Genomic DNA, 15767 nt, shown 5'->3' with positions numbered 1-15767 from the left:
GGGTCGATTGGTTCACTAGCCGTTTGAGCATTTAATGCTTTGGCAGGTACCGTTGCCTTGACCGGACCTCGACCGGGAAGGAGTGAACCTCAACCAGGAAGAGGAAACTATTGGAAGAGAGAGAGTGTTTTTGGCACTCCTCAATCGGACCTCGACTGGACAAGGGCAACCGGTCTACCGGTTCCCCAACCGGTTGAGCCGATTGGCCAGAGCCTCGACCGGTTCAACCTTTTGGCCCCGAAAAGCTATATTTTTTAATTCCTTTATTTTCTAACACTTAGGCAAGGTCTTTAGGTGAATTAATATGCTAATTTTAAAAAAAATTTCCTAAGGTACATTTGATAAAACTCGGGTTTTAATGAAAACAAAATTTTAAAGGATAAACCGAGTTTTTAAAGATGCATGAAATGGTATGAAAATCCTAAGTGCACCCATGCATTTATCTTGCATTCATTTCCTATGATTAGGAGTCTTCCAAAAGTCTAGATCTTGTATCCATTTGGTCCTTTGATGAATTTCCAAATTTATACTTGAAATTCTTTACCATTCAAGTTAATTAGTCACTTAACCATGGTTTGTTATCATCAAAACCCGATTAGGAGAACCCTTAGGTTAACAACTTGTTTATAAATGTTCTTTTCTATTACATTGAAGCATTGGGCATACCTCTTAACCGTATTGTGGGTCCTAAGGTAGAAGTCATTGTGTTATAAGAAATTAAATAATCATTTAATAGAAACAAATTCTTTTAAATAAATAAATAAAATTAAAAATGGTTTTCCAAATAAAGTATTTCCAGTTTATAGCATCGATCATGCATATATCAAAATAAATAGCTCTCTGCAGTAATTCACTAACTTAGTGATTAATTTGGACTCGGTGCAGTGCCAGAATATTGCTTAATTAGTAAAAAGATGATTTTCAATATATTTACTTATTAAGGCAATATAACAACGACTCTTCATTGAAATAAAACATTACAAGTACTCCCAAGAATCACACCTAGGAAGCTCTTATTTCTAAGCCAATGCTACTTTGGCCATATGGCAAAAAACACAAAAGATCCAAACTTATTAAGACTGATATGATGAATATGAAGGTGGACTCAAGAGACTAATATCTCAATTACTACAGGCAATTTTACTTAATAGGCATCAGGGTGTGCCAAGATGTAGGCTTCAATAGCCTTGAACAATACGAGAGACTCCTCTTTGCCGCCCTTAATATGCTCTTCACTGATCTCTACATCGCCCTTGGTGTGGTACTTTTTGGTGTTCTTGTAGATGCATTCTCCATCAGGAGAAGCCACCGCTTTGAGCTCATGAGAAATTGATTCAATGCCGCTCGTCAAAACATCTCCGTCAATCACAGTGTAACTGAATGTGAAGTTCTCTTTGTCAATCGCATCAACCCTGTGTGTCATGCTTTTGAATTTTCTGCCTGGAAATGAGAAAAAGGAAAAGAAAAAAAAAAAACCCCGTTAGTTTATCTGTTAACATGTTAATGGCACCATGCAATGATGGTTATATGTGCTGCAATGATTATAATAGAAACTAACCTTCACCAAAGTGAATCTTCTTGATGGTTCCGGGACCTCCCTGTCCTTGTAGGATTTCCACACTCTTGATATCTTGAGGCCTGATCTTGGGAATGAGGTTATCAGAATTGAGGATAGCGGCATTGAACATCTTGGTTGGGGGAACCGAGGAAGTGACCTCACTCTCGTAAGTGAAAACACCCATGATCTTAGAGTTTGAAATGAAAAGGATCAAAAGAGGAAGAGAAGGAGGATTGGTTGGTTTGCAGAGAATGGTTTGAGGTGAGGAGATATGTGGGAACAAGGGGTGGCATTTATAGATGGAGGACAAAGGTTTGCTCGAGTGAAGGTGTGTCTCTAGTTTTCAAAGGCAGAGACGGTTGCGTCTGAGGAAGGTTCAAAGTAATCCACTATTTTTCCATAAAGGAGTACTATGATCTCATGTTGTACTCGGCTGGTTAAATTCAAGATGTGGCCTAATTCTTTTTAATTTTTTTTTTTTGTTTTCAATGGGGGTAGCTAGGAGGAAGAAAATGAGGGGAAAAAAGAAAGAAAGAAATAAAACAAACAAAACAAAGCAAATGTGTGGATCTTATTATTAACAAGTGAGAAACCTATCATTTTCCTCGGTAGACATCTGAGGACTAGTGCTTTTTACAGGTAAAGAATATGTAGAATAGAACAGGAAATGATTTTTTTTTTTTGGATATTAACATTGTAATAGTTATGGCATTCAAGTAATAGTAGAACCATCCAATTACCCTTTATAAGAATTCTCTCATTGATGGAACCAATATTATTATTACTATGGTACTCATGAGAAATGAAATAGATAATTAACCATACAATTTTTCTAATTTAGCCATTATGTTATACTTTTCAATACATATCCTTGATTGATGATTCTTAAAAATAAAAGAAAGTTGTGTACCTAGACATTTTTTGTGTGTCATCAGTGTTATCTGTAAAAAAAAGGTCAACAAATAAAAAACATATATATCTTGACCAACTTCCATTTTTTTATGTAGAATAATCAAAGATTTTTTGATTTTGAGATTTTTGATGCAAAATTTTCAGGCAAGTTAATGTATTTACATCCTCAAATTGGAACTGATTTTCAGGAAGTGGGGACCAATTTGATAATCAGAATCGGTGGAGTACTTTGAACTTTCCAAATTGGATGCAAAAGTTTCAGGCAAGTTGGTTGTGTTTGTATAATTGAGGCTGCTTTTTGGTGGGTTTCGTCCTATTGCTGATTTTTAGGAATGATATATCTTATAAAGACACATGAATAAGTCTTTAATAAATGTCCAATCCTTGAATTTAATAGAAAAGAACACTTACCAACAAGTCAATGATGGATGCAATAATTCCAATTTTGTAAATCTAGCCCTTCACATACCTTACCTAAAAAATGACTCATTATTGACAACAATACCTTTCAACCTATTCCTTATTATTTTTATTCCAAAGGTTTTGAAGTTAACCATAGTAAATAAAAAATAAATAAATTGTTAATCATCTTTACTATCACAAATACCACCCTAACAAAAATTGTTTAAATTATTAAATAATTATTAATATCGTGACTCTCACCTATTTTTAATAATAAAAAAATATTTATTATAATAATATAGAGTTAATATAGGATGACTACATATATATAGACTTAATTACCTGCATCAAGTTCAAAACATCGATAAAGTTTGGTGTACAACTAAGAAGCGCAACTTTATTTGTTATCTTAAAACTCCATTTAACATATATTTATATCTATATAAAAAGCAAATTTGCCAACAAAACAATAGGTACCATAAATTACATAGTTGAATTTAATTACTTACCATCATTAGACCTTGTCATATAGATAATGCTCCTCCACACTTTTTATGTCTATTTACTGCTTTTGAGTCCCTTTCCATGGCCGCAACCGACATGAAAAAAAATGGTAATAAGCTGAGACTTTTTAGATATTCACTGCATCTCATCAAGAGTTTAGAACATTCAATAAATAAGAATTGAAAGAAAAATAAATGGAGGTAAAAAGAATAAAGGTACATTGAAGTTCAAAGTTTGAAGAAATGGGATAAATAAGAGGGAAAATAGGCTGGAGGAAATTTTTATCAAGAATAGGTTATTTTGAGACTGAAATATGTAGAGGGCTAAATTTGCAAGATTAGGATTCTTTCATTCATTTTAATCAAAATAGGCTGGAGGAAATTTTTATCAAGATTAGGTTATTCTACATGTTGTTTACCTCTAAATGCACCGAAAGTAGAAGGATAAGTTTCTCGCTGGTTAATAATCAGATCCACACATTTATTTTGTTTTATTTGTTTTTTTTTTTTTTCTATTTTCCCTCCTCCCGCCGAGAAAACGCAAAACCAAAAAAAAAAACATGTTTAATAAGATCCACGTATTTGTTTTGTTTTGTTTTGTTTGGTTGGCTTTATTATTAATATTGTTTTTTTTAATCAAAATCTTTTCCTCTTTTTTCGAATTTGTAAGAACTTTCTAGGTCATAACGGGGAGTGGACCACCACTTGAAATTAACCAGCTCATTTCCGCATAAGATCATAGTATTTCTTTATTAAAAAATAGTATATTACTTAGAACCTTCCTCAGATGCAACCGTCTCTGCCTTTGAAAACTGGAGACACAACTTCACACAAGGGAACCTTGGTCCAATCCATCTATAAATACCACCTCTTGTTCTCACATCTCTCCTCACCTCAAACCACTCTCTGCAAACCAACCAATCCTCCTTCTCTTCCTCTTTTGATCCTTTTCATTTCAAACGCTAAGATCATGGGTGTTTTCACTTACGAGAGTGAGGTCACTTCCTCGGTTCCCCCAGCCAAGATGTTCAAGGCCGCTATCCTCGATTCTGAGAACCTCATTCCCAAGATAAGGCCTCAAGATATCAAGAGTGTGGAAATCCTACAAGGACAGGGAGGTCCCGGAACCATCAAGAAGATTCACTTTGGTGAAGGTTAGTTTCTATTATAATCATTGCAGAACATATAACCATCGTTGCATGGTGCCATGAACTGTTTTCAGGCGCGCAACAGCAGCGCCGTTTTCAGGCGCCATCTCAGGCGCCATCTCCATCTTCAGGCGCCAGTCCAGGCGCCATTGGAGGCGCCGTTTGCAGCGCTGTTCCAGGCGCGCTTCAGGTGCCATGTCAGGCGCACTCCAAAAGCGCCAATTCAGGCGCTGTTCAGGCGCTACACCAGGCACTATTTAAGGCGGGCCTCAGCCACCATTTAGGCGCCATAGGTGACGCCCTAAGAAGCGCCATTTCAGGCGTCGTTCACAGCAGCCGGAGAGCACCCGTGAGGCTCTTCCTGGTGTTAGAAGGTTGTCTCAGTATGGTGCAACCGGTGTCAATGCAGGAATTTGTGATTTATTATAGACTCGGTTATTAACATCTTAGTAATAAGGATTATATATCTATTTTAATATTTGAACATGGGTCATGTGAACCTTCTTTATATGCATGTGCACTGTGCTTTCTTTTCATTGAAGTTTCGGAAAGTTGTTTTTGTCGCTGTCACCTATTAATTTCATACTGTGCTTTCTTTTTATTGAAATTTCAGAGAGTTTTTTATGTTGCTGTCACCTATTAATTTCATCTTGTGAATATTTTATCTAAAGACAATTTATAAATGTAAGGTTAACTAGTTTAGATAGTTGCCCAAGTAACCTAAATTAGTGAGCTGGTATTTATTAAATTGCATAAAAGAATAAAGGGAATAAAGGGAGACTTGTAAAATTCTTCTATCCTCGCTAGCCTCCGGTGACACTGTATTGGCTATTGAGAAGCGGCTTCCACGCCCCTTTGCAGTGCCCCAACTACACGCGTCTTTTCTCTCTTTTTCCACTGGACGGTGCTTCCCACGTTGGGTCGCTGCTCATCATCTCCTGTGAATCCTCAATGTTAAAACCCTTTTTCTATAAAGTTCCCTCTCTTTACAACTATTCATAAATATTCCATTTGCTTTGTGGATTTTTTCTACAACACCCTTCCTTCAAATTCTAATATCGGTTTAATAATTTCATTGGTGTCAAATATAAAATAAAAATTAAATTTGATTATATGAAGCATTTTTTCATATTATTAAGTTTTGATTATCAAGAATTAATTATCATATATTTGACATATTTTCCATTTTTATTTTTAAAATAAAAAATGCTAGTAACTTTTATATTAAATTCAATTTTTTTTTATTATTACATTAAAAGTATAAAGATTTTTTAAAAGTAACTATATTAATTTTCAAAGATACGAGATAAGTCAATATTTTTTTGTACAATAATTTATATTTTTTATATTTAAAAAAATTGAAAATATACTAATCCAAACCTAAGATTTTTCAATGTTCAAATTCATAATTATTTTATAGGTTGATATTTTAAAAAAAAAAATACTTAAACTTCAAATTAAATTTTTTATTTCATAATTTTTTTTACTATTTTCTCTGTATTCATCCATACTTTTTAAGTTATTTTAATAAATTATAATATTCTAATATGATTAAATAACCAAAATATTATACCGACATCTTTTCAAATAATAGCAAAATTTCTTTTTGATGTTTAGATACTAATTGTTTTTTTTTCTTTTTATATTTATTTATAAGTTTGGCATTAAAAGATCATTCTTTATAATTATTATGTTAAATGCATTATCAATTCAAATGTCGTTTTTTTAAGCTATCCAATTGCTTTTGTCCTCACAAGTATTTGTAGTTTTCTAAATTTGTTGTAAGTTATTTGTAAATGTATTTATCTTACGTATACATTTTCATACGCCTTTGCAATCGGAGATACCAAATTTGTTTAGGTTTGATGTGTGACATGACATGATTTGATTTGTTGTTAAGCCAATGGAGAGAGCTTAGATGGACTAATGTTGGATTATTGGTTTTATTTGGAGACATCGGCTTACAGTGAATGGTGGGAGAGGATGCAAACAAGCGATGGCAGATTGGGGATGTAATTTGGTTTCATATTGTTATTGGCAGATTTCGATGTTGATATAATAATTGAGTTAGGTTGACTTGCGTGGACTGTTCTGTTGGAAGTCGCAGAAACAATAGTTTTAGGATGATAGATGGAGCTTAAGATAGGAGATTTGAGTTGTACATAATTTGATACGGAGTTGTTTTAAACGGGGGAGAAGTAGAATTTTGACCACCACAAACAACTATGGTATTAGATAAGATGCGGGATCCGGAAATTCATTAAAATTCAAGGGGATGAAACAAAGCATTGGGGGTGGGGAATGGGGATAGGAAGGATTGTGGGCACTTGAGGATTAGAATGCAAAACTAGAAATGACAGGCACCGAATTGTAAATGGAGGAAGAGGGAAGGGGTAGTTTGGAAAGGCATAAAATAATAATGAGTTGAGAAATAAATAAAGAAATAGGAAGAGGAAAAAAATAAGACAAAGGTAGTTAAAGGAAAAACCCCAAATAATAGAGGAGTGTGGAGAGCCATTGGATAGTGCAGATGAGAGAGGGCATGGAGAATCCCAATGTTCAGAGACACTGACAGCAGAGTGAACTGTGCACTCTGCCTTGCCACCAATTAAACTAAAAATTTTCCATAGCCTCCCATCTCTCCTTCCCCAAACACACCGCATTCCCTCCCTTCCTCCCTCCATCTCCCTCTTTCTCTTTTTTCTTTCTTTTTCTCTTCTCTCTCTCGATTTATTTATTTATTTATTTATTTTTGTCTCTCCCCAAAAACCTACCTCCTTCCCCCTCTCTCCATGTTCTGATCAGAAAGCAGATCGGAGTGTGAGATGAGTGAGGATCGAAACGAAATGCCGGAGCCGGAGGTCGATACGAGACGACGGGAGATCGCCGGAGTCCTCTCCGGTGAATTCCAGCCCCGGATCAAGTTCTCGAGAATGTTTTAGAGAACGTGCTCTTGTTCCTCACCTCTCGTCGCGACAGGAACGCGGTCTCATTGGTCTGCAAATCGTGGTACCGTGCGGAGGCGCTCACCCGATCCGACCTCTTCATCAGAAACTGCTACGCTGTGTCGCCTCGCCGCGCGATCGAGCGGTTCAGGTGGGTGAGGTCCGTGGTGCTCAAGGGGAAGCCGCGGTTCGCCGACTTTAACCTGATGCCTCCGAGTTGGGGTGCTTACTTCACCCCTTGGGTAACGGCCATGGCCACCTCCTACCCGTGGCTCGAGAAGGTTTGCCTGAAGCGGATGTTTGTTACCGATCGGGATTTAGAGCTTCTAGCTCAGTCCTTCCCTGCCTTTAAAGAGCTTGTGCTCGTTTGTTGTGACGGCTTCGGTACCAGTGGACTAGCCGGGATTGCAAGCAAGTGCATGATGTGTCCAATTTTCGCCTTAATTAATTAAATTTAAAATCCAGTGTTTGGTTAGCGGAGAAATGGTGGGAATTTTGAAGAGAACTTGGTGGTTTTTAACAGGCTTAAGTTGAATTGGCTGTCATAAGATTTAATGATAAACAGATCTAATTAGCCATTCTTTCTTACAAAGAAAGCCCTAAACAACCGGAAATGACCGGTTTGGTTGCCGGGAAATCCTCGGAAAAGAAATCAATTCTCGGTATCTCACAAGTCACAACTGGCTAGGGTTGAATTGAGTTTCAAAGATTCTAAGTTCTCATTTCTTTTCCCTAGATTTCTCGCAAGGAAACCGATTAGTTTTTTGAGGCTAACCCATGTTTTCATATGGCACCACTAGGGCCTCCTTTTGGGCTTAGTCGGTTTTTTTTAACCTTGTTTAAGTTCGTATGTGGTTCATTGTGGTGCGAGTATGGTTCATTTTGGAGTGCCATCGTGACCATTTTCCTTCTTGTTGGCATCATGTCATAGGAAGGAAGTGGGGTCATCCCGAAGTTTTAGCTAAGTTGGAGTTTATCGGAATGTGTCTGAGCTCAGAGCACTTGGGCCTGTTTTGACCATATCTCTTTCATCCGAGTGAGTTGTCATTGGGCTTTCATGCTAGGTTCCAAAATACTAAAAAAGGGCTTGCACCTTTAGTTTAGGGAACCATTCCCTTTAGTTTTGATTTGTGAAAAAGTCTCTTTGGACTGTTTTGTTTGGAATTTGGGGTAGACCATTTCGGTTTTTCAATTAGGATTAGAGGTTATGGCATATTGGCTGAGCCACTGTGCTCATCATTCAGCCATTGGGGCCTCGTTGGTCCTAGATTTGGCAAGGGAGGGGACATAGTGTTCATTTCCTTTGATTGTAGGAAATACGGTTAATTTGTTTGGGAAGTAAGCCCCTTCATTTGTGGCCTTGCCTTTTTAGGCATGCATGCTAAAGGCTTATGGAAAAATTGCATTTACTAAAGCATTGGCTTAAGTGGCGAATTTTAAAGAAAACAATGCATTTTGGGTGACTTGGGTTTGGCCTTTTATAGAACACATCGCATTGTTTCGGCTGGTTCTCCCTCATCCAGGCTTGGAATTGAGTGTTGTTTGTTTTTTTGGATTCATTATTCTCTGAAAAATATGCTGGTAATAGGGGGTGTACATTTGATTGAGTTTTCAGGAGATGAGATATTCATGATGGGTTGGGACGGAGAGGCTCCACAGCCTATCAGTTTATATACAGATTCAGACTTTAGTGGATATATCCATGGCCAGCAGACCCCTAGGCCATTCAGACTATTTCCAGATGAGATTCTCGGACAGACTTTATTCCCGCTAGTATACCTTCAGCATGTTCCGCCCTTCCCGGAGGTGTATGGGCCCATTCATAGAGATGTACAGATTGCTACGAGGAGTGGGAGGATAGCTCAGCCCCCACCTATTGATAGACGTTTTATGGATTCTAGAGAGGAGGTTCAGAGGGAGGATGATGAGATATTGCGCCAGCTGCGCACCACACATGCCCGCATATCCATCAGGAATCTATTGGCCTTATCCAGCACTCATAGAGATGCATTGAACAGAGCACTTAGTCAGATCAGAGTTGACACTGCTACTACCCCTGAGGGACTTATTCACTTCTTGACAGCTGATAGACCTACTTGCATTGTATTTTCAAATGATGACTTGCCACCAGAGGGGTCAGACCATGTTCGACCCCTATTCATTGACGTTGCTTGTTTAGGTCATCGGGTGCCGTCTGTCCTACTGGACAACGGCTCCGCCCTGAACGTTTGTCCATTAGTTACTGCTATTGCTTTGGGATTTTCACCATCCGATTTTGGGTCATCTACGCAGACCATCAGAGCATATGACGGGACTCAAAGGACAGTTATGGGTACTCTCACTACACATGTCATGATAGGGCCAGTAAGATATTCTATACTCTTTCATGTTTTGAGGATTCAGTCATCCTTTAACCTGCTTTTGGGCCGCCCTTGGATTCATAAGGCGGGTGCTATACCATCTTCCCTTCATCAGAAGGTGAAGTTCATACACGAGGGATGCATTATCACGATACAGTCTGACAGAGACATTGTTACTTCTTCTGAGCCGGTGCTACAGATTAGCCATAGTGAAGATGACCTACATTTGACCGATTTCACCTTTGATGAGGTTCAAGTTGTCAGTCTAGAGGATGACAGCAGAGATATGGTACCCATGTCGTTCGACCAGTATAGCAGTACTATGATACTGAGCATGATGAGAGGCATGTCCTATATGCCTGGTTTGGGATTGGGCTGCCGCTAGCAGGGGCCACGTGAGTTTGTTTTCACCATTGATCATGATGTACCCTATGGATTAGGCTATACTCCTTCTGAGGAGGATGCACAACACATGGCGCGGCTGCACTGGGACAGAGTGAGAGCTCACTTGTCCGGGGTTCCATTCGATTACCTCCTTCGCCCATACACCCTTCAGTTGACTGATTATTTTGTGAGAGGATCAGAGCATGCACCTCACACGGAAGGAGTCGACCATGTTTCCGAGACAGTTGAGGTTCAGGGTATCCAGCAGGCCATAGGACAGATGTGTCTGAGTTCCGACATTACTGAGGCTTTCGATGCCATGATAATTGCACCCCCGTCGCCGGGCAGGGCTAGTGTGTTCCCTATTTACTTTCCTGAGGAAGCTTCTGACTATGATTTGCCTATGGATTCAGGGGATGGTACCGATGGTGTGATTCTGTCTAACACTTACATGGACAAGATGGACATGATCAGCACTGGTCGTATTCTTGATAGCCCCGCACGAGCTTCATTCCGCATTTGATATGTTTGAAGTTTCTACAATTGATTCTGATGATGTGACACTCTATGATGCTTGCACTGATGCGATGGACATGAAGAGTACTTGTAATGTTTTATTGCAATGAAGAGTCTTTGCTGCATGTATTACCTTAATAAATATATTGAAAATCATCTTTTCACTAATTAAGAAATATTTTGGCACTGCACCAACTACAAATTAGTCACTAAGATTGTTGTTAGGGAATTATTGTAGGGAGCAATTTATTTTGACATGTGCATGATGGTGTAGACCGGAAATACTTTAATTGAAAAACCATCTTTTAATTTATCTTTTTTTAAAATGGTTTTTATTAAATGATTATTTAATTTATTATGACACCATGGCTTGATAGAAATAGGGTTAAGACCCAATTCTTCAATTTAATAGAAAACAACACTTACCAACCGGTTAATGATGGAAATCTAACCCTCCACATATTTTAACCTAGAAAATGACTCATTCTTGACAAAAATAGTTCTTAGCCCATTCTTTTATTTTCATTCCAAAGGTTTTGAAGTTAACTATTATCAAGATCATTGTGAGCAAACTTAATGACCATGAAGAAACTGAGAATTTCCATTAAGGCTTTATACATGTCCTATGACAATACAAAAATGTAATTTATATTTTCATTTGTATGGGCATCCAAAAAGAAGGATCGCTATTACAACTTCCATCTATGTGTTTATCCTATCACCATATACAAAATAAATAAATAAAAAATACAATTTCTATGCCTTGTTAGTCCATAAGATGCTAAAGATATAATGATCTCAAGGATTGATCATTTGTATTTTTTTTATTATGGCCATATTGACCACATCAACTACAATGATGTGTGCTCTTGCTTTTTCCAATAGGGAATCTTTCTTTGATCTTCTTGTAAATTCTTTGATCTTCTTGTTAATCGTCTTATTTAAAATATTATCTATCCATATCACTTGTAGCTAGATAGATAGACAATGAATATTAAGATAATAATAAGTTAGTAGTAAAGTATTGGGAGCATAAAGTATGATATAAAATGTTATAATATCCACATGCAACAATAGCTTATGCATATGAAATATGATGAAGATCAAATTGTTAACATTTTCACAAACTAGCATCTAAATTTAGATGGTTCTATATTGGTGATTGATCCCTTGATGTGTTTCTCTTATCTCACTAACCAATCATTTACTTGCATGTCAATGGTCACAGGACATCATGGCTGCCATGCAATTATATGTTGAATAGTATTTCTTTATCTAAAAACATATTAGAACTTCCCAATTTGGTTTTACAAATTTACCACTTGCATTTTTATTAAAATATTCAATAAATAATAACTTATTGTCTATTTAGATACACTTCATGTTTTCTATTTTTTTAAAAAGAAAATATTAATAACTTTTCCATAATGTTTTATTGCAATGAAGAGCCATTGTTGTATTACCTTAATAAATATATTGAAAATCATCTTTTTACTAATTGTGCAATATCTAGCACTACACTAAGTCCAATTTAGTCACTAAGATTATTGTTAGTGAATTTTTGCAAGGAGTAATTTATTTTACATATGCATGATAGTGTAATTGGAAATACTTTATTAATAATACCATCTTTATTTTATTTTTATAAAAATTGGTTTCTATTAGATGATTCTTTAATTTATTATAACACAATATTGACTACTACCTTAGGACCCATAATAGAGTTAGGACCAATCCTTCAATTTAATAGAAATGAACACTTACCAACAAATCAATGACACCTACCAACAAGTCAATGAGGGAGAAATAATTCTAATTTTACAAATCTAACTCTCCATAGATTTTAATCTGAAAAATGACCCATTTTTGACAAATAACCCTTTTAACTATGATCAATTAATCAAGTAACCCTTTTGATCTTCTTTTCTTGCTTTACAGGTACTTGCTAAGCCGGAACTGTAGTTTTCCCGTAAGTTAGTTCTCTGAATTGATTTGCCAATCTGTAAATACAACACTGGCCTCTGTTTTACTGCACTCCAGAAATTTTCCCACTATATCCCAATCTACCTATTTATGATCTTCCAGGGTCATTCCAAGTTACAATTATGAAGTATAGTTTATGGGATTTGTCTCTATAGCTATTCTTTTTTCAAACATGTTGGAGTAGTTGCAGCCAATGTTGAATAGAGAAAAAGTAATTCTATTAGTTTAAAAGAATAGTAAAGCCGCCGGGAATATAAAAGATGCTTTTCAATATCCCCGACTTTGTTTCCTCAATTTAAAGGGACTTATCCATTTGTTTTGGCCTGCATTTCTAGAATGGGCTTATGTCACTCTCCATGACTCACCGTTCCATAATGTTTGACTAATAATGGGTGTGCCACCAACCACCAATATATGAAGAAAAGTAGCTTGAATGCCCCCCGACTGTTAGTGTTTGAATCCAAGGAAAATATCCATTTCCTGTTTCATTCTACATATTATTTACCTGTAAATGCACCGAAAGTAAAGCACTAGTCTCAGATGTCTTCTGAGTAAAAGGACAACTTTCTCACTTGTTAATAACATAATTAAGATCCACGTATTTGTTTTGTTTTGTTTTGTTTGGCTGGCTTTATTATTAATATTGTTTTTTTTAATCAAAATCTTTTCCTCTTTTTTCGAATTTGTAAGAACTTTCTAGGTCATAACGGGGAGTAGACCACCACTTGAAATTAACCTGCTCATTTCCGCATAAGATCATAGTATTTCTTTATTAAAAACTAGTGGATTACTTTGAACCTTCCTCAGATGAAGCTGCCTCTACCTTTGAAAACTGGAGACACACCTTCACACAAGGGAACCTTGGTCCAATCCATCTATAAATACCACCCTAGTTCTCACATCTCTCCTCACCTCGAACCACTCTCTGCAATCCAATCAATCCTCCTTCTCTTCCTCTTTTGATCCTTTTCATTTCACGCTCTAAGATCATGGGTGTTTTCACTTACGAGCAGGAGATCACTTCTTCAGTTCCCCCGGCCAAGATGTTCAAGGCCGCTGTCCTTGATGCTGACAACCTCATTCCCAAGGTCAGGCCTCAAGCTATCAAGTGCGTGGAAGTCATTCAAGGAGACGGAGGCCCTGGAACCATCAAGAAGATTCACTTTGGTGAAGGTTAGTTTCTATTATAATAATTGCAACCCATATAACTATCAGTGCATGTTAACAGAATAGACTAATGGGGGTTCTGGTTTTTTTTTTTTTTTTTTTTATTTTATCTTTCTGGTTTCCAGGCCACAAATTCAAAAGCATGACACACCGGATTGATGCGATTGACAAAGAGAAATTCTCACTCTGCTACACTGTGATCGAGGGGGATGTTTTGACTGACGGCGTTGAATCAATTTGCCATGAGCTCACAGTGGTGCCTGCTCCAGGTGGAGGATCCATCTACAAGAACACCAGCAAGTACCACACCAAGGGCGCTGAGGTCTGTGAAGAGCACGTTAAGGGTGGCAAAGAGGATGCTCTCGCAACGTTCAAGGCTATTGAAGCCTACGTCCTGGCCCATCCTGATGCCTATTAAGTTTCCTGTCATGTTCTATTGAGTAAGAGATACTAGTCTCTTGAGTGCTCTACCTTCATAGCATCAGTCAACGTGTGGACGTTTTGTGTTTATGCCATATGGCCAAAGTAGCCTCGGCTTAAAAATAAGATTTTCCTAGGTGTGAACCTTGGTGTACTTGTAATGTTTTGTTGGAATGAAGAGTCATGGTTGTATTACCTCAATAAATATAATGAAAATCATCTTCTTATGTTGTATTACCTTAATAAATATAATGAAAATCATCTTCTTATTAAGTGATCATATATATTTGAATTGACATGATTGGGCTATTGCTTTTACTTCAGAAATTTTCAGGATAACTTTATACGTTCTGTATAAAGCCTTTCTTTTCTTATCTAAATTTATTCGAGACCTAACTCTAGCAATATTCTAAAGCATAGAAATCGAAAGAATCAAAAAATAATGAGGTCAGTAATTAATTTGGAAGAAACCCTACTTTCAATTTTGTTTTTATTGCTTTAATCAACATTGAGTTAGCCTTCGTATAAAGGGTAATTCATCATATGATTTTTCACACTAAACTCAAAAGAAAAAAATGGTTGATATGTGTTTCTTATGTGTATATGCTAAATTTGTACAGCTACATAGACATTTGGTTTGAATTAACCCATGCTGTGACCAGTCCTCCAACTTAAGGTCCTTAGTATTGATAAGGTATGTGTATCCCAAACTGTTTTTGGAACCAAGTACTTTGTATTTTTGTTGAAGGTCCTCCAAAAAATGGTATACGGATTGGCATTCCTGTAATTGTTCTTTGAAAGTGATTTGCCAATCCATAAATGCCACTACCAGCTTTTGATTTAGTGATCGCCATTTTTGACTTCTTCCATGATTATGCATTTCCAAATCATAATTAATTAGTTAGGTGGATCACGAGATTTGTCTTTATTTCTTTCCGAAGTCTTCTGCAGCCGGTGTTGAATAAGTCCAACCTTCTAGTGTTCTGCCAAATATGAAATAGAAAAATAGCCATATGGTGAATAATATAAGACATGTAGGACTATATGAGATAGAAGAGTTCTTACTTTTCTTCCCTTTCTTTATGGGAACTTATCCACTTGCACAGCCTACATGACCTGTGTCCTTTTCCTAATTCATCACCATTTAATGCCGACCCATGAAGAAACACATCCACAAATATTTGGTTGGATATCCAAGGTAAAGGTTCATTGAATCGTGTATTCTACTTGTCGTTTACTTGTACACTACATGAATTGAAAGTAGACAAAAATTCCCAGATTTCCAACCAAATCCAAAACAACTGTAGGTGGAGCAAAAGTCCCAGATTTCTAACCATATCCAAATCCTCTTAAAGGTGAATTCTCAGGTTGAGGACCTCCAATTGGAGTCCTCCCCCACAAAAGAAAGTTCTTCATTGTAAAGTAATAGCTTAATTACTTGTACCTTACTCAGACACACTCAGACACAC

The 15767-nt window shown here is 36.9% G+C and overlaps 3 protein-coding genes across 3 annotated transcripts; 2 read left to right on the top strand and 1 right to left on the bottom strand.

Annotated features, from left to right (window-relative positions):
• Positions 1 to 899: 899 nt before the first annotated feature.
• LOC117914929 (major allergen Pru av 1-like) lies at positions 900 to 1834 on the bottom strand. The gene is made up of 2 exons (XM_034830449.1): positions 1559 to 1834; positions 900 to 1440 (listed from the first exon to the last, which is right to left on the bottom strand). Exons 1-2 carry the CDS (start codon positions 1740 to 1742, stop codon positions 1145 to 1147), a joined length of 480 nt encoding a protein of 159 aa, XP_034686340.1. The 5' UTR covers positions 1743 to 1834; the 3' UTR covers positions 900 to 1144.
• Positions 1835 to 4242: 2408 nt separating this feature from the next.
• LOC117914670 lies at positions 4243 to 10896 on the top strand. The gene is made up of 2 exons (XM_034830099.1): positions 4243 to 4529; positions 9084 to 10896. The coding sequence occupies exons 1-2, from the start codon at positions 4346 to 4348 to the stop codon at positions 10211 to 10213; spliced, it is 1314 nt and encodes a 437-aa protein (XP_034685990.1). The 5' UTR covers positions 4243 to 4345; the 3' UTR covers positions 10214 to 10896.
• A 2711-nt stretch (positions 10897 to 13607) lies between these two features.
• On the top strand, positions 13608 to 14541 carry LOC117914671 (major strawberry allergen Fra a 1-2-like). The gene is made up of 2 exons (XM_034830100.1): positions 13608 to 13884; positions 14004 to 14541. Exons 1-2 carry the CDS (start codon positions 13701 to 13703, stop codon positions 14294 to 14296), a joined length of 477 nt encoding a protein of 158 aa, XP_034685991.1. The 5' UTR covers positions 13608 to 13700; the 3' UTR covers positions 14297 to 14541.
• Positions 14542 to 15767: the final 1226 nt, after the last annotated feature.

Source organism: Vitis riparia, chromosome 5 (genome assembly GCF_004353265.1).
Source record: "Vitis riparia cultivar Riparia Gloire de Montpellier isolate 1030 chromosome 5, EGFV_Vit.rip_1.0, whole genome shotgun sequence".
Lineage (NCBI taxonomy): Eukaryota > Viridiplantae > Streptophyta > Magnoliopsida > Vitales > Vitaceae > Vitis > Vitis riparia.
The sequence above is the reverse complement of the archived record's forward strand: the minus strand, read 5'-3'. Positions and strand labels throughout refer to the sequence as shown.